The sequence below is a fragment of the Phalacrocorax carbo genome, chromosome 2, assembly GCF_963921805.1.
Source record: "Phalacrocorax carbo chromosome 2, bPhaCar2.1, whole genome shotgun sequence".
In the NCBI taxonomy this organism is placed as follows: Eukaryota; Metazoa; Chordata; class Aves; order Suliformes; family Phalacrocoracidae; genus Phalacrocorax; species Phalacrocorax carbo.
This window is the reverse complement of record NC_087514.1, coordinates 25092562-25111234: the sequence shown is the minus strand read 5'-3', so window position 1 is coordinate 25111234 and position 18673 is coordinate 25092562. Positions and strand designations below refer to the sequence as shown.

Here is an 18673-nt window from a genome sequence, read left to right as displayed (position 1 = left end):
CTCCTCACCCCACCCTACCAGCAAGTTGGCTGGGAGGGGACAAGAGTCTGGGAGGGGACACAGCTGGGACAGCTGGCCCCAACTGATCAAAGGGATACCTCATACCGTATGACATCATGCTCAGCATATAAAGCTGGGGAAGAAAAAGGAAGGGGGGGATGTTCAGAGTTATGGCGTTTGTCTTCTCAAGTAGGTGTTACACATGATGGAGCCCTGCTTTCCTGGAGATGGCTGAACTCCTGCCTGACCATGGGAAGAAGTGAATGAATTCCTTGTTTTGCTTTGCTTGTGCATGTGGCTTTTGCTTTGCCTATTAAACTGTCTTTATCTCAACCCATGAGTTTTCTCACTTTTACTCTTCTGATTCTCTCCCCCATCCCACCGGGGGGGGTAGTGAGTGAGTGGCTCTGTGGGACTTAGTTGTCGGCTGGGGTTAAACCATGACAGTTCTGTTAGGCACCCAATGTGGGGCTTGAAGTGTTCAAGATAACAACAGATTTGATTGGGATGTGCTACATCGAATTTATAGCTGTTATTGCTGTTTAGCTATTAATCAGCAGGCTTCTGTGCTTGCCATGGGGCTTGCTTGCCTTACTGTGTATTAGAGTCTAGTGCTCATTAGTGGCTGCTTTCTGCTTCTGCTGCTTGCTGTACTGCTGTACTGCTTATCATCTTACTCTGCTGTGCCTAGGAACATTTTGATAACAGCAATGGTGATGTGCCTGGGCTGGCTGATGGCCAGGGCATCTCTGCTGTTTCTGTGCTGCTGTCCTGGACAGGCTGGCAATCCAGTGTGAACTCGAGTCAAAGCAACTGACCGGTGGATGAGTCCACGTGGGAGCAGGATACCCCGAACCATCTGCGGCTGTGGATAAACCCATGCCAGAGCAGGAGTTGGAGTGGATGCAGTGCCTGTTGCTAGGCTTGGAGTAGCCACAGTACCTGCCATTCTGTCTTCAGATCCAGAGACCCTCTCTTCCCTTTGAGGGTACTGAATAGGGTTGAACAGGGCTTGGTAGGCATAGGCCAGGCCCCAGCACATTGCAGTGATTTGTGTCTCTCTGGAATTGCCAGGGTGACGCATATTTTTTCCAAATACTTTACTAGTTTTTCAGGATTCTGCAGTTGTTCAGGGATGAAGTTCCAAAAAAACCTGGAGGTTCCCACTGTCCTAGGTACTTGCCCATAGTATCCCACACACCCTGCTACTCATAACTGTCCAGCCTTGGGGTAGATCTCTGGGTGGTACTCTTAAATAGCTGTTTAACTTTAAACAAGACCTGAAACACATTCAGGAGTAGGAGCAACAGGAACATGCCAGTTATAACATCCCAAGGATATTCAGAATTCTCAAGAGCTGTTGTAACTAGCCTGGAGGAGAAGGGGAAGGGGAAGGAAGGTGTCTCCCCCGTAATTGGCTCTCTAAGGAGAAAAGGTACAGAGTGTAATTATTAATAGTTTCCAAAAGTGTAATAATTGAAATAAAATAAACTAGTAATAATAATGAAAATAATAAAAGGCTAAACAAAGCAAGTGATGCAGGATGCAGTTGCTCACCACCCACTGACTGATGCCCAGCTAGTTCCCAAGCAGCAACCCCCTGGCCAGCTTTCCCCTATTTTATATACTGAGCATGACATCATATGGTATGGAATATCCCTTTGGCCAGTTTGGATCATCCATCCTGGCTGTGACCCCTCCCAGCTTCTCATGCATCTCTAGCTTTCTCAGTCAGTAGAGCATGAGAAGCTGAAGAGTCCTTGACTAGTGTAAGCACTACTTAGCAACAACTAAAACATCAGTGTGTCATCAACACTATTCTCATACTAAATCCAAAACACAGCACTATAACAGCTACTAGGAGGACAGTTTAATAGGCAAAGCAAAAGCCTCCTGCGCAAGCAAAGCAAAACAAGGAATTCACTCACCACTTCTATGGGCAGGTGTTCAGCCATCTCCAGGAAAGCAGGGCTCCATCGTGCGTAACAGTTACTTGGGAAGACAAACGCCATCACTCCAAACATGTCCCCACCCTTCCTTCTTTTCCCCCCCGCAGCTTTACAGGCTGAGCATGATGTCATATGGTATGGGGTATCCCTTTGATCAGTTGGGGTCAGCTGTCCCAGCTGTGTCTCCTCCCAGATTCTGGTGCACCCGGCAGAGCAGGGGGAGCTGAAAAACTCCTTCACTCTGTGTAAGCGCTGCTCAGCAGCAATTAAAACATCCTTGTATTATCACCACTGTTTTCAGCACAAGCCTAAAACATAGCCCCATGCTAGCCACCATGAAGAAAACTCTATGCCAGCTGAAACCAGGACATCATTGTAGGTCCCTTCCAACTGAAAAAGTCTATTCTATTCTAAATCCTTGCAGGAAAATAAAGGGTGTGGGGAAGAAAGTGAAAACAAGATTTTAGTTTACCTAATGTTAATTAACATTCCATTGTATTTTATTTTATTTTGAAAAACGAATTGTGTCTAAATTCTGTGTCAGAAAACCCCGCTGAACATCTGCTTGCCCAATTATAGCTGACAATTTTGCAGAATTGCACAGCAGGATCGTATAATTTGTCTTTCTCCCTACCCTTAAATACAAATACACCTAACTTGCAATCCTACTTTACAGAAAAATGACAAACACCTTCTGAATTTAAGCACAGAGGAAAAAAAGCATATCTGTTTCAGGTTTGAGCAGGTTCATTACAGAAAATGAAAAGATGGTGATAGATCTGTTTCTCACCAGAAAGCTTACTTCAAATGTGGATGTGGGATTTAGGTGCCTTTGGAAATCCCTGCGGACCACTAATCTGCATGCTAGCGACACGTGAAATTCTACAAACTCTAGAACTGAAACAGTGCACTTTTCCTTAATAGGAAGGTTGTAAAATTAGCAGGACAAAGGTGTACCTTTTTGTACACCAAAAAAAAGACAGCAGGTGCTATAAATGATTTGCAGGATTGAGTCCAGTATACTAGCAAGGACAAGAGCATTCAGTAGCTGGGAATTGTAAGACTTTGAACATCTTGCCCTTAACTAACACAATTTTTTACCTATTAAATTATTCCCAGGTAAAAATGTCTGCAAATCAGTCAACCATGGCTGTGAACATATTTGTGTTAGTGCTGACAATTCCTACACCTGCAAGTGTCGTGAGGGTTTCATACTGCGAGAAGATGGCAAGACGTGCAGAAGTGAGTGACCGGTATCTATTGAACATTTTTGCTTGTGCATCAAGCAATTAAGAAAGGGGTTTTTCACTTCTTACTGAGAAAATAAAAAAAACAACTTCCTTTTTATACCTACATTTTTTAAACATGTTTTCATTCAAAACCTACATTTATCTCAATCATTCCCAGGACTGGATGTCTGCAAATCAGTCAGCCATGGCTGTGAGCATATTTGTGTTAATGAAGATGACTCGTACGTTTGCAAGTGTCATGAGGGTTTCCTGCTGAGAGAAGATGGAAAAACATGCAGAAGTAAGTACTCTGATAATTACTCATAGACTTTTATCTACAGTATATAGATTTGTGGAAGTGTTCTAACAAATACAACAACAGTTTACTGTTATAATACAGGAGTAGTATTGTTATACCAGCCAGAAGCTTGTAAGACACTCTGTGGACAGAAATAGTGTATTTTAATAGGCAGACTGGTATGACTGGAGACAAAAAAGACAATTTTTCACGTACCAAGAGTGAGAAGTGTTTGCTGCCTAAATTCTTGCCCATTTCTTCCAGTGATATCAGTAGACCTAATAAAAGCTATTACATCTCCCTGCATGATACATTCATTGTAGATGTGCTTTAACCAAATATCATCAACTATTCTCAGATAAAGACATTTGCAGTTCAGTTGACCATGGCTGTGAACATGTTTGTGTTAATGCTGATGAGTCCTACATCTGCCAGTGTTACGAGGGATATGCACTTAGGGAAGATGGAAAAACATGTAGAAGTAAGTATCCTTATCTTTAATAGAAGATTTCTTTTATAATCTATGCATTCATAGACATGCTTTAAATACTGGCAACCTTATTTTTTTTGCAGATAAAGACGTTTGCAATTCTATTGACCATGGCTGTCAGCATGTTTGTGTGAATACTGATAGTTCATACATTTGCCAGTGTTATGAGGGTTTTGAATTGAGGCAAGATAAGAAAACATGTAAAAGTAAGTTATGTTACTGTATTTTTTTAACTCAGAGGTCTACTGAAGAAACATATTTTGTTAGAGGTAGGTCTTCTTATAGAGGATTTTGCCTGACAAAATGGATGATAAATATTTACTAGAGCTGATTATTTTTAGTCTTAAAGTTTTGGAAATGCTCTCATTCATCAAGCTGTACTAAATAAAGTCTAAATTATTCCTAGATAAGGACATCTGCAAATCAGTCAGTCATGGCTGTGAACATCTTTGTGTTAATAATAACGATTCATACACTTGCCAATGCCATGATGGATTTGTACTAAGGCAAGATGGGAAAACATGCCGAAGTAAGTAGTTTATGAATAAAAGAATAAATTTCATTTTCATTTTATTAGGAGATTATTCACTGATCTATAGTGGTGGGAATGGAATATTGTTCTCTATAGGTCATAAGACTTCTATGAATTAATTATTGCCTGAACTAAAGATACATTTCAGAAAATCAGGTTTGAATGTGGCTTTAAAAATGTGAGCTTCATTTCGAGATTGAGTATGTTGAGTTTTAATCTTCAGCATAGGATGTTGCTGCATTTTTCTTTGATGGGTTGAAGCTCTAATTGCCACTGTGTTGTTCTGTGTTTATTCATGCAGATACTGATGTAACCTGTTCCTTAGCTTAACCTCTTAGCATGTTCTTTTGTAAATGATAAGCAGATGAAACTCCTTCACATTCTTTATATGTTTTCTAATCTTTTGATAAGTCTCTTCTTACTCCCCTAAAACCTCTGCTATTTATCAGCAGCCTTGTGGGGGCACCACAGTGGTACAAAGTCTCCTAGTAGGAGACACAGCAGGGTCCAGGGTAAAGGAACTATAACCCACCTAATTCTTATTTGAATATACCTATCGTTTTTTATCTTTTATCTTTTTTTTTAATGTATCTTTTTTTATAACCAAAGATAGTGTTAGTCTGTGACCAAAATATTCTGCTAGCATTTATGGTCAGTCAGTTATCTACCATGATCATATGACCGTTAGTCACACATGTGTTCCGCATCCTGGAAATACAGCCTTCGTTCTTTACTTCTAAATGTATAAGCTTAGTTCTGACTATTTTAAAATACATATGATTTGCCGTTATCCAGCTTGCAAAAAGATTCGTCTCCTATTACGAGCAGCTTCTCTATTTCTATTTGCCGTTCTCTCAAAACTGGACTCACCTACAAACTTTGTCAGTGATTATTTTGTATTTTCTTTTGTGTTGTTCATAAAAATGTTAAGTTGTAGAGGAGCAGGGCAAATTCTTAGAAAGCCACTTGATGTTCCCCAATTTACTATTTATACTGAAGTCCTCTCTAGCCAGTGTTAATCCATTTAATGGTGATTCTGTAGACTGCTTGCTTGATCAAAATAAATACCAAGACTGCTGCCTTAGTGAATGCTGCATTGTATGACCAGCATGAGCTTTATGAAGCAGACTTATAATCAATTGAAAAATATATTTATTTAGTTTTTCAGGATCTATTTTTCCATAACACTGGGTTGATTGATATTAATTCTCTTTCTTTGATTTTACTCTGAATCAAGTTCCACATTATCTATTCCACTATTGTAATGCACATCAATGTGAAGCTGACAGGCTTACAGTGAACTACTCATCCTTTTCAAACACTGGAACAATAGTATTTTTTTCAGTGTGTGCGCATATACTGGGGGTAGAGACTGCTTGGTGTTTTGGGGCTTTCTCGGAGTTCTAGGACTTACTGAAAAACAACACTAAGCATCCAAGGTGTTCTTCAGCCAGCTCTTTTACAGCTCCACGGCAAGTTATCTGGAGTTATTGATTTAGAAGTGTGTGTGTTCAGCAGGTGCTGTGTGACCTACTTCTCAGCTGATGAAACTCTTCACTCCAACAATATTAACAGTAGCCTATATCACAAGTTCAGATCTGGATACGCTAAATATTTTAACATTTCTGCATTAAGATTGGAAATTCTACCGTTTCTGTGTATTAATTAGCAATACATTGTTAGAATGCTTTTTGTTCCTAATAGTCTTTAAATAACGTGCTCATACTAGCCTTTATTTTGTTGGCCATGCACCCCCTTGTCCTTTATCTTTCAGTGTTTTCAAATTCCTAATTTTTTCATGCTCAGCAAATACTGTGAATGTTCCTTTCTTTCAATTATTATTCAAATCTTGTCGCTGTTTTCAATTTCAATTTCTAATTGAGGTTGCTTTTTTAACTACTCTGGCTTCTTTTTAGATTATAACCTTATATAGTGCAATCACTCACTGCTTTTATTTTTATTATTATTATTATTTCACCCCCATCCCAAAATACTCTGGCTCATATTTGCTTTCAGCTATGTAAAATTTATCCTTTTGAAGTAATAGCCAAGTCTGCTGCTGGTTTGTATTTGATTCTGCTTATAAACAACAAATGTGTCTGAGTTGCACACAGCTGTGTATAAACAGATGTTAATTTTTACTTACATGATAATTTCTTCTTTATCTGCTATAATGGGATCTAGTTTAGATTGCTATATCTTAAATGTAATGCTTTTTGAGTTAGAAGATTGTCCTCTGTAGTAGTTTTTGGAGTTTTTGTATTGCCAGCATGAAACACCCAGGTAATTTGGCTCAGATGGAAGTTCTTGTAAAAATATAAGGTTTTCTTCCCCTCACATTAAATCTAAGTATTTTGCTGAAGAGCCAATCCAAACTTGGCTGTCGCACTATTCTACTTTCTATGTAAAAGTAGTTCTCCATTAGCAATTGATAACATTTTCTTTTGTGTTGAAGTGAAAAAGAAACAGGGAATGCTGATAGATGGCTCCACTTCTTTCTGTACTTTCTCCCCATCTATCTTTCTGGTTTTAACCAACTGGTTTTAACACTGCAGTCATACAAATCCTCCCATCAATTTTCATCAATACCAGTTAGATTTTATTTATTCTCTTAAATGAGTAGTTCCTGTTCTTCTGGGGTTTGTTTATGCAGACTCTTGGCATTGGTGTAAGGATGTTCAAGAATTGTTTTGCTTCATGTCTTGTGGTGTTTTGCTTAATTTTGTTTTTACCAGCGTGAAATTGTGCTAAACACCTGCACTAAATTATTCCCTCCTTTCACTCTTACTTTCTGCTCTTAATGTAAAGTCCTCCTCCTTCATCTAGTCAGATTAATCCTAAAATGATTTACTGTCAGTGGGAAGCCATCCAAACCATGCAATTCTTTCTTCTCAGATGGTAAAGAACTCATGCTCCATGTAAGCTAAGCTGTCTATCATTTAACTAGCCAGAGATTTGCTTTCAGTTTGCAGGCTTCCATCTTTCTTTGCTCATGGGATTACCCCCACAGTCTTTGTATTTATAAAAAAAGTTTAACTAGCAAACCACATTAAATATTATCTAACTATTCCCAGCCAAGGACATTTGCAAATCAGTCAACCATGGCTGTGAACATGCTTGTGTTAATGCTGGTGATTCATTTGTTTGTAAGTGTCAGGAGGGATTCCTGCTAAGAGAAGATGGAAAAACATGCAAAAGTAAGTAGCCTGATATTTATCAGCATACTTTTTATCTGCAAATCAGGCTTGTGTAGAAATGCATTACCAGCAAGGGCTGTCATCTGTTTTCAGATAAAGATCTTTGCAAATCAGTCAATCATGGCTGTGAACATGTTTGTGTTAATACTGATGATTCGTATATCTGCCAATGCCATGATGGGTTCCTACTGAGAGAAGATGGGAAAACCTGCAGAAGTAAGTAGCAGGAGAACTTGATTTGATGAATTACACATATAATCAAGACCACTGCTGATGTATGTTGACTACCTACTCTTCTGTTTGCAGATAAAGATGTTTGCAACTCAGTCAACCATGGCTGTGAACAAGTTTGTGTGAATACTGGGGATTCCTACATCTGCAAGTGTCATGAAAAATTCATACTGAAGGAAGATGGAAAGACATGTAGATGTGAGTAGCCTGAGCTATAGAAGTATATTTTAATATGAGACTTTTAAGTGTTGTGGCTGTGAGTGTTTGCACATTAGTGTGTTTGTGTTTTCCAACTACTTGAGCTGGTTAATAAAAGATATTGTCTCTCCCTAATGAACCTCACCTCACAAACTCCATGCACTCTTCTCAGATAAAGATGTTTGCAACTCAGTTGAACATGGCTGTGAACATATTTGTGTTAATACTGATGATTCCTATATCTGCAAGTGTCATGAGGACTTCATACTGAGGGAAGACAGGAAAACTTGTAGGAGTAAGTTGTTTAATCTTTGTTTTGTACCTCCTGATCTGTTAATGAAACACACTATGCAATGGTAGTGTGTTATTTGTGTCTTTAATATAGAACCAACTTAATGGAAGCAAACTCGTTCATGGAAGATTATTGCCATGTTTTTTACATTTTGTGAAAGTTATTTACCTAGCTAACTGTACTAAATATAATTTTCATTACTCCAAGGTAAAAATATCTGCAAAACAGTCAACCATGGTTGTGAACATGTCTGTGTTCCAACTGGCGATTCATACACGTGTCAGTGTCACAAGGGATTTGTATTGAGGCGAGACAAGAAAACATGCAGGAGTGAGTAGCTGAAACATTTATGGGGAATGTTTTTTCAGTCATAAAGCAAATAACAGCCTTAATTTCACTCAAAGCTTGTTTGTGCCAGTTTTGCATGTGAAAAATGGTCTAACAAGGAAATTCTCTTAACAATTCTCAGATAAAGACCTGTGTAAATCCATTGACCATGGCTGTGAACATGTGTGCGTTAATAATAACACTTCATACAGCTGTCAGTGCCATGAGGGTTTTGTCCTGCGACAAGATGGGAAAACATGTCGAAGTAAGTAACTCAGTATGTCAGTCACCACTCTTCTCAGGCATTGCTGCATAAACAAAGATATCGTACTCTTTTGTCATACGTTGTTCAAATATAATGTTTGGAGTCTTTGAATTTGTAAATATGTTAAATAGAATACATATAAATATTTCAATTTTTCCTAGATAAAGATGTCTGCAAATCAGTTGCCCACGGTTGTGAACATATTTGTGTTAATAATGACGATTCATACATCTGCAAATGCCGGGAGGGATATGTACTAAAAGAGGATCAGAAAACATGCAGAAGTAAGTACATTTTATTTAGAAAACATTTGTTTCTTTGAATTCTAAAATTACTGGACTGCAATTAAAATGCCTCACTTCAAAAAATGCTTCATTTCAAAAATTATATAATATTTGAAAGCCCAAAGCATATGATGAGTGTGATGGAAAATGTCTTGAACAACTAACTTGATGCTCTCCTAAGCACAAACCTAACAAAGTGGAACAGTTATTTTGGTATAGCATCAAGTATGATAGTAATTCTTTCCAAACATCAGGAAAAAAGCCAAAGTGAAATCTTACTATCAAGGAATGTGCACTTTAATCAGATTCATATACTCTGGAGCATTTATCTTTATATACTCCATTTTAAAATATCATTAATTCTATTTGCTTATCTTCTAACATGACATGCTTAAGAGTATGACATGCATTTATCTCATCACCCTTTAATACCTGGAGGAGAAATTAATCTACTGGAACTCAGTAAAAACATTTATTCTGCAAAAATGGATGCCTTAGCTGGGGAGACTGTTATTACCAAAAGAATGGTAACATGTTCATGGCTGATCTCAATCCTAACTAAAACCATTCACCATGGACTGCTGCCCTATCTTGACTTATGCAATATTGAGGTGGTTCTGATATTCACATTATTGCATTTCCATCGCCTGGAGCCTCCTTCCCTGGAGACATTCAAAACCCACCTAAAGGCCGTCCTGTGCCTCTGCTCTAGGTATCCCTGCTCAAGCAGGGGGGTTGGAGAAGATGATCTCCAGAGGTCCCTTCCAACCCCTACCATTCTGTGATTCTGTGGTCTTTTCGTCAGATGACTGCAGAAAGGAGTTCTTGAACAGCAGTTTTAAAACAGAGCTATTGTCTAAGAAAAAAAGCCCAAGCTTTAAAGCTGAAAATTCCTTATCCCTGCACTGACTTGGTGACAGGCACCTTCAGTAATTTCTGCAAAGTAATTTCTGCTGCACAATTCTCTTGTGTAGTGCTTACAGCATGCTCACTACACAAACATCAGAGATGAGCAGAGGTCAAAGTTCATTTGGTCCAGACTAAGATGTAAACCTTATATTCCGTAGTATGGCAAATTCTCCCTGGAATTTACATTGATCAGAGGAGCTGAGCATACGCGCAGCCAGCCCCTTGCACAAAGCGCACTAGTCTATGCCTGCTGGAGGCAATTGCTTTCCAGAATAATAAAAAAGAAAACACCTGGCAGAACCACTCTGCAGCTTCGAAAACATTCTTGAGTCCCTAAATTCCCTAGCCTTGTCATGGATGCACAGTGCCTACAAACTGCTTTGATTTTTGCGTGTGCACCTGCCAAAAAGTATGAGAACACCAAATTTGTCAGTCTTCTGACAAACTCCCAGCTTTAATGGGTAAACCAGAAAAGGTTAATTTTGGCAATACATATACCTCTAATTACAAGATGGTTAGAGAGTTACAAGCAAAAAACCTTACATAAACAGTTCTTAGCCATGTTTAGCAGCTAGGCACATTTCTAGCATTTACTGTCTCACCTGTATTTTTTAGCTGTTTTTCTGCCACTAGAGGTTTAATTTGTGCTATAAAAACATGTGCGTTGTGTGAATTTTGTCCCCAGACTTGAACCTCATCCTAAGCTCTAGGGCAGGCTACCTAACCTCTCTCTTCTTGCTCAGCCTTTCCCAAGCTCTTTGGCTTTTGCCTCACTGTTCCCTGCCACTCTAAATATGACTCAACTCATAGATTTTCACCTTGTATACAAGCGTGGCTTCACTGACTCATTTCTTTGTACCACCTTTACCTTTTTGCTACTTCCGCCACACAAATGCAGCTCAAGTGATTCTCTTCCATGTCTTTCAGTGCTGATCGCTTACACAAATGCAAAGTTAGCCTTCTGGCTTATCCCTGGAAGAAAATGATGGCAACTCTGTCTCTATATCCTAGCTATGTTCTTCAGTTATACAGTTTTCTCCACCTAAAGGTCATTCTTAAAATTTGCTGATTGTTGCTGTATTAGTTGTAGTATTCTGCAAAGCAGTATGTCTCAGTATTCACTGTGATTATATTTTTGTTAAACTCTTGGTCAAAGGCACACTCTTAGCTTTTCATATAGAGTGTACACAACATCTTTAGACGCACCAACAAAGTTGGATGAGCCAGGAACAAGGTACTCTAGATGATCTCTGAGTTTATACAGTCCTTGGGTGTCTAGGTCCCTTCGTCAGCTTTGTGGAGTTTTTTCATGATCTGAACGCTCTGCTGCTTATTTCACAGCATGCACTGAAGGCCCAGTTGACCTGGTGTTTGTGATTGATGGATCAAAAAGTCTTGGAGAGGATAATTTTGAAATTGTAAAACAATTTGTCTCGGGAGTCTTGGATTCACTTGAGATTTCACCCAAAGCTGCTCGAGTTGGTTTGCTTCAGTATTCCACTGAAGTTCGCACGGAGTTTACATTAAAGCAGTTCAGCTCAGCCAGAGACATGAAGAAAGCTGTATCACAAATGAAATACATGGGGCGAGGTTCCATGACAGGACTGGCTCTGAAGCAAATGTTTGAGAGAAGCTTCACAGAAGCAGAAGGAGCAAGACCATTTTCAGCAAATGTCCCTCGAATCTCCATTGTGTTTACAGATGGACGAGCCCAAGATGAAGTCTCCGAGTGGGCTGCTAGAGCAAAGCGAAGTGGTAAGTGGAAATGTTTTCGACTCATTCTAAGAGGTAAATATTGTTAGAAACTAAGATGTGGCAATAGTACGGATGTCCTCCAGTATGTGCTGCTCCAGAGAGCGTTTGCCGTAGCAGTCTGGCCAGTACAGTGACCACTGCGGCAGAACATCGGATCTTTGGTGCTCACAGGAGCCTTTGCTACAAGGCGCTTATGTCACCCCTACTGCAGGACCCATGGTGAGTGTCTCACCACTGGGGTTTCATGCTATCCCCAGGCAGTGGTACTACCTACCTGGCATGCCAGGCAGTGCCCTGAACATATCCACCAAGGGCAGACATTTGATACAGAGATTTGGGAACACTGGGAACTTCATAAAAAATTCTAAGAAAACAATAAACACCCCCTCCAACTTGTCTCTTCAAAATACAGAAATCCATCCCCCTGAGAAATACTATGGTAATAATTGGTTACATTATTTTTTTATTTACATCTGTTCTGTGTTTTTAACTGATTTTATAGTGCTGATGGTGTTCTGGAGGGAAGATGGGTCCTCTTTACAAAAGGATATTGCTGTAATGCTGTCTGTCTTTCTGTTTCTATGTGCCTTATCAGGTGATATGCTGAAAAGTAACTGAAAACTGGTGATTTTTAATTCAGAGTATGTCTGGGCAAATATCCATCCTCTAGGACACTGTACCACAAATCAGAAACTTCTCAGCTGTTTAGCAGAGTTAATTACCTGAAAAATTTCAAATTTTTTCAAGAAAATAAAGGATCTCTTTTTTCCTTTGCAAAACATTTTCTGAGAAATTGCTTTAAGAACCATGGCTGACAGCCCACCACACAGAGAAAACAGCCAGACTTTAGAAGACGCTGCACATCTTTTTTCTGTCTTTATTTTATTGACTTGATACATCAATCATAACTTGATACATTATTACTGTCGCATTCGTCAGGACTGATCCCTCTCTGTAAGCAGAAAAGGGAAAAATGTCCAAGGATATGAGAAGAGCATGTGCTAACAAGGGTGACATTACAATGAAATGCGGTCTTTAGAATATTAAAAACAAAACAAAAAATTTATACACTAACTAGTGAGATCTAGGAAAGTACATGGAGGATTTACAGGACTGAAGAAGGAAAGAAGAACAGGCCAACCTTGCTTACTTGCTGAATGAAACCTCAGCCCCGGACTGCTTGTACTGATACTTGTCATACTACAAGCCAAATCCATCCTCTGTGTAATTGCAGCGTAGGCAATGTAGTAATGCTGAATATGAAATTGGCCTTGAATGCTTTATCACTGATATCTCCAAGTCTTTAAAAAGCAACAGACCTCAGCGTGATTGGTCCATTCATTAAACTGAATCAGCTTCTGGTGAATGTTTTACTTTCCTGGCTAAAGCGCAATGGTAGGCAGATTCATGAGGAAAAGTAAGGAGATGCTTACATTAAATGTTAAAGGGTTGGAAAATGCATATTTTATTATGTTATCACGCCCAGGATTCTTTGGCAAAAAGGTTAAAGTTGCAATTCAGCGAGTGTGTAGCTGTTATTACCCCATGATAATAAAGAGATACCAAGCCTCCTCATCCTAAGTTTTATCTGAAACCAACCAGCTGAGAAGGTAGCTTCTGCTCTTGAATCTTCTAAAAGAGCTTGAAATACTATGAAGCTAACAGTTGCATTATGAATCACAAAATCAGTGCTAGTTGTGGACACTTTCTAAGCCAGAACTGATGTAAAGAGAAATGTTGTATCAGATCATACGTTAATGAGAATAAAAAAAAACCAAAACTGCTGAAAAAGGGGATATTGAAGATCACTATGTTCTGTATTCGTTGCTTGCTTAAAATCTGTCTGGTGAGAGGGCTGGGAACCACTTCCTCCTCCCCTGCTTTCAGAGTGAAGAAAACTACAAATCTTCATTTACTTTCTCCCTAGCACCTCTGCTGGGGAAATGCTTGTCCCAGGCATCCCTGCTCTCTCCTCACCCAACAAATCGTTCCTTTCCCGTTCTTAGCCTCACATGTCTGGGTGCCTTTGCAGTGCCTCCCAGCCCACTGGCATCCCTTAGAGTGCAAGAATCTAGTCTCAATGCGCTCTGAGGATTTCAATTAAATAAAAAAATTACTGCCATCTTTCAGGATTCTGCCCCATTTGCTAATATTAGCAGGTCTTCCCATCAATGTGGCAATTAGCTTTATTGCACACACCCTACATACACAGGCACACACGAACCAGGAACTTTCAGTGGAACCATGAGGCTGACTTCTGTGATTCTCTCAGATGTTTTGCAGTACTCTTTCTGGGTTCATTTACTATCAGTAGTGGCCTGGCATCTGGCATCACTTTAACTTAAAAACTATCTGTTAAATTACAGCCAAGCAGTGAGTTTCTACACATCTCTCAATAACTAAAGCATATTAAGCCTGTTCAAAACCAATTCTGAAGTTACATAGCATATACATTTCTTGTGCTCTCCCTTTCTCTCTCTCCAAAATGACTAATGCTCATATTTTCCTTTCATGGCGTAACAAGGGTTTAGAATTGCTGATGTAATAATTATGTGCAATTCTTTTGAATCTAGGTATAATTATCTATGCCATCGGAATAGGAAAAGCAATTGAGGAAGAACTGCTGGAAATTGCTTCTGAGCCATCATATAAACATCTCTTTTATGCTGAGGACTTCACTGCTATGGAGGACATAAGTGAAGAGCTAAGAGTCCAAATTTGTGAAGGTAACAGCATTCCACTTTTCACTGAGATAGAAAAGGAATGAATGCTTGTAGATTTTTTGCAGGCCTAAGAGGACAACTAGCGTCATACTATAGGTTGTAGATCACTGGTGTCAGACATTGTAAGGCACAAGTCACTCACAGTAAATTTTTTGCCCTTTAACATGGGAGGAATACATACTTTAAATCTGTCATCAGGTGAAGTTATATAATAATTGTCTTTCCTTTATTTTCATAAAGGTTGCATAAAATGTATACTCTGTGCCCAGAAGAATCAATCGCTCCCTCCTGTTCCTTTTTCTACTGTTAAGTCAGCCATGCACTGAACGCCTCCCCACCAAAGAAGCATGATCTACTTCATTAGGAATGTGGGAAAATAATCAAAGATTTGTAACATTTTAATGAGAATAAAAAATTACTCTTAAGACCAGTGGCAAAAGCCTAAACCACAGCAAAACAAATAATCAAGAGCTGTTGTGTATATTTATAGAAGACTAACATTAGCTCATTGAACATACACTCACAGCTACAAAGAGTGGATCTCAGTTATGCATAAGCTCCAAGTTTTGTTCCACAAATGTGGAAGGTTTGTTCCGGAAAGCACCTTTCTTTACTCTGGCACAAACAGCCTCTATATAAATATTCCCAGCTGAAGTTTTGCAAGGGGAAGGGGGAATGTGAGCTGGGACAAAAGCTGTTCCACCAGAGAGAGGACAGCATGTCTCTCCCACTCACATATTCCCAGGACTTGGTATTATTTGTACATTCAAATTGGTACCTGAAGCAAAACTCAGAAACATCACTGTCAATAACATTAGTCATAGCACTAGAATTGTGCAAGATTATTTAATTTTCACTAGCTTTTATTTGGTGGTTTTTCTTGGAATTAAATGCAAACAGGTTTTACTTTCTTCTATAACGTTACTGTGTAAAATTGGCTGGCAAGCAGTAGTGCATTTCTTCTTCATACAGATGTCAAGGAAGAATCTGAAAAAAAGAATCCGCTTCCTAGCTTGTATATTCTTTGTGTTTCTCTCAGTCCTAAGAAGTCCTAGTTCCATCTTCCTGAAATACAAAATGCAAAACCAAACCTGTTCAATTAACCTTCTTATTATGCAGCTAATCTGCTGATGACAGCACATCATCTTGAAAGCTTGGGGAGACTCCAAAGCCAAAACTATCTGGCAACTGGTAAAACAACTCTTTCTCATTAGCAAACCCCAGAGCTTGGTGATGGAAATGCATCCTTCAGGTACCCACAGCGGTGTTTAGCAACCATGTTTTGCTTTTGTTGGTGTTTTTTTTAAAACTACATTACTTACCATACAAAAAATAAGTAAATCCTGCCCCTTTGTGGCAGTTTCTAGACTACACCTCTAGTAACAGGCAGAGCTGGTGCCCCTCAGATTCTCTCCTCCTCTCTCATCAACAGGCAATGCCTCACACCTGTGAACCGAGGACTGAGCCAGCCTTGTTTTTCTGGACACTCCAGGACCACCTATTGCTCGTCAACTCAGTCCACCAGAAATTCTGCCTCTCAGCCTGCTACACAAGCTGAAAGTTTGGGGTTTTTTTTCCCCATCTGTTTTCATTTTTTCCCTCCTTTGCAACAGCAGTAATTTCATTTATAGTCCAGCCTTGGTCCTTAGCTGAGGACTTCTGAGGCTCCAGCCTGTGAGGGCAGTGGGAGACCCTCTGAATCTCCTGGACTCCACAGAAAATGTCTCCCACCCCCAGTCCCAGCTATGGATGGGCTGCGTATTTCCAAGTAAAGCAGCCCTCCAAATATCTTTTGGGGTAAGGCTTTTTCCTTTTATTCTGCAAGAAAGCATCAGCCTAGTAGAATAGCTGCTGATTACTATTTATTATTCTTGATGACTAGTAGTAAAAAAAGTTGTTTTCTTTCTTGCCTCTTATTAAGAGGAACTCAGTCAGAAGGTTCCTATTCATTGCCTTGGTTAATTCATTTCTCATCTGACTAGAAGCACTAACAAGGCTATGGCAATGTCATACATCATATACACTCATGATTGCCTCTTCACCCCCATTCTGAGCACATGCTTTACGGGAGCCTTTAGTTACAGGGTCCACATTATTTTTGCCACAAGACTCCAGCCCCAGTCAGATGATAGTACTCAGCAGCCTGCTGGTTAACTTTCTGTTCTTCTTCCAAATTGTGGATCACTGTCACTGCTGTACATAGTCAGCCACTGCTTTTTAAGACGCACTTGGAGGCTGGCCCAGAAGCATCTTCCACCTTCCTACTGCACCTTCATGGCATATCGGGAATGTTTGCACCATCACTTTTACCCTCACACATACCCTTTCAGCAAAGGAACTCCAGGTATATTTGCAGGGAGGGAGTCCCAGATGCTCCATCCACTCCCCTGGCATAGTTGATGAAGTCATGCAGTTGTTAAGTGTACGTTCTCCAGCTCGTCTGGACCATTAAGGGCTCCACAGTTTAGAAAATAAATGCTTCACCTTCAGTAGAAAATAACCCACTCCTAAGGAACCCAAGCTGCCTCTACATTACCCTCTTGCGGCAAGAGAGGGCTAGTGCACAGAATGACTCCCGAGGTGGTTATACCTGCATATGTAATTGGTTTCCATTTGTCTCCAGCCACCCTTTGGCTAAAGAGATCGGTATGTGGAGTCTGAAATAAATGGCTATATTTTAAAGGCTGTGTTTCAAGAATTAGAAACTTGTTGCTTGAACTCTAGTGCATCCAATAAACTCTACTGTACCTTCACACCTAAACACTCCCAACTCCCTGGATCAATGCTTCCCATTACAAAGAAGAAAACTGAAGAGTAAAATTTCTTCCTTCTCCAAGCAGTTTTTGTTCTTATTCAGTTCACCCCAAAGGACTGGTGGATGACAATGAAACATGCAAGAATTTTCACTGAAGGACACAAAGTAGATTTGCTCTCATTTCACCTTGCTTCACCACTATTAATCTATTCATAAAGCACTTCTGGTTTTGGAAGAGTTCCTCTGATAGTCTGAGTTGAAGGGTGAGTCCTGGAGTTTCCAGCACTGGACCTGTTCTGAACTGCATGGGTATGAGGCATTCTCCATGTGTTAGGAAAGACAGAGATCAAGTAACTTATAAGAAACATCTCCATTACTAGGGAATGTGGACATTTTTATTCCTCCTTTTGTGATCTCATTTCTTTCCACCAGCCTTGAAAGAGTCAGCTCACCAGCAGGATCCGTCAACTGGGAGGCTTCGTAAGACTGGTCCACAGCCTTCAGGTTGGCTGTTTTAACTCAGCGCACTGCTATCTCCCCAGATCATTGCCAAGTTGCCTCTTTGTGATGCCTTTTGCAGAGAACCCTAACAACTCACCTCACCTCTGAGAGAACTGTTCATCCCAATCCCATTCCTACCCCCTCTCCAAGCCACAGTCCTTTCTGCAATTCAAATCTGCTTTGTCCAAAATTAATTTTAGATTCACTCTAACAAATGCATGGCTGCATGCTTCTTACACCATCCAAACAAATTACTTCATGGGGGAACTTGTATTTCAACACTGTGCTTGATATTTTAAAGCATGTTCAGCTTTCAATCACTTGTTTCTCACAGGAAGTTTCACAACTCCCTTTCAGTTCTGCAACCCACAAATTAAATCATATCCAGTAAATGCAGCCTAACAGCTTGGTTCCTTCACATCTTTGTATCCCTAGTCCTCTCTATGAATGATCCCCAGTGCAGTCAGTGAGATTACTCACTAATTAAGGAGAACTCTGTGCATGTGAGTAGAAAAAAAATACTGTATTATTAAGTGAAATGGGTTTGATTTTTAGACTTTTGGGGGGTTTCCTGCAGGACCTGAATCAACCACAATAGCCATCACAGATGTCATTGCCTGTCCCAATCTTGCAATACACCACAAGTATCTTTTTGAAGACAGTCACACTCACTCAACAAGCACAACAGGTAATCAGGTTACCTATATTTAGAATAATCCAGACTGCTCTTTGAATATA

The 18673-nt window shown here is 39.7% G+C and overlaps 1 protein-coding gene across 4 annotated transcripts in view; it reads left to right on the top strand.

Moving 5' to 3' along the window:
- The window catches only part of MATN2 (matrilin 2), a 73253-nt gene that overhangs the window by 50963 nt on the left and 3617 nt on the right, over nucleotides 1–18673 (top strand). For 2 of the 4 annotated variants that reach the window (XM_064442341.1, XM_064442340.1), the window contains exons 10-25: nucleotides 3069–3191; nucleotides 3357–3479; nucleotides 3835–3957; nucleotides 4050–4172; nucleotides 4373–4495; nucleotides 7573–7695; nucleotides 7789–7911; nucleotides 8002–8124; nucleotides 8297–8419; nucleotides 8624–8746; nucleotides 8886–9008; nucleotides 9170–9292; nucleotides 11543–11956; nucleotides 14530–14682; nucleotides 17867–17938; nucleotides 18513–18623. In XM_064442341.1, coding sequence (XP_064298411.1) covers nucleotides 3069–3191; nucleotides 3357–3479; nucleotides 3835–3957; nucleotides 4050–4172; nucleotides 4373–4495; nucleotides 7573–7695; nucleotides 7789–7911; nucleotides 8002–8124; nucleotides 8297–8419; nucleotides 8624–8746; nucleotides 8886–9008; nucleotides 9170–9292; nucleotides 11543–11956; nucleotides 14530–14682; nucleotides 17867–17938; nucleotides 18513–18623 — 2226 coding nt within the window. The remainder of the gene's footprint in view (nucleotides 1–3068; nucleotides 3192–3356; nucleotides 3480–3834; nucleotides 3958–4049; nucleotides 4173–4372; nucleotides 4496–7572; nucleotides 7696–7788; nucleotides 7912–8001; nucleotides 8125–8296; nucleotides 8420–8623; nucleotides 8747–8885; nucleotides 9009–9169; nucleotides 9293–11542; nucleotides 11957–14529; nucleotides 14683–17866; nucleotides 17939–18512; nucleotides 18624–18673) is intronic. The other 2 variants (XM_064442342.1, XM_064442343.1) reach the window with 2 other exon arrangements.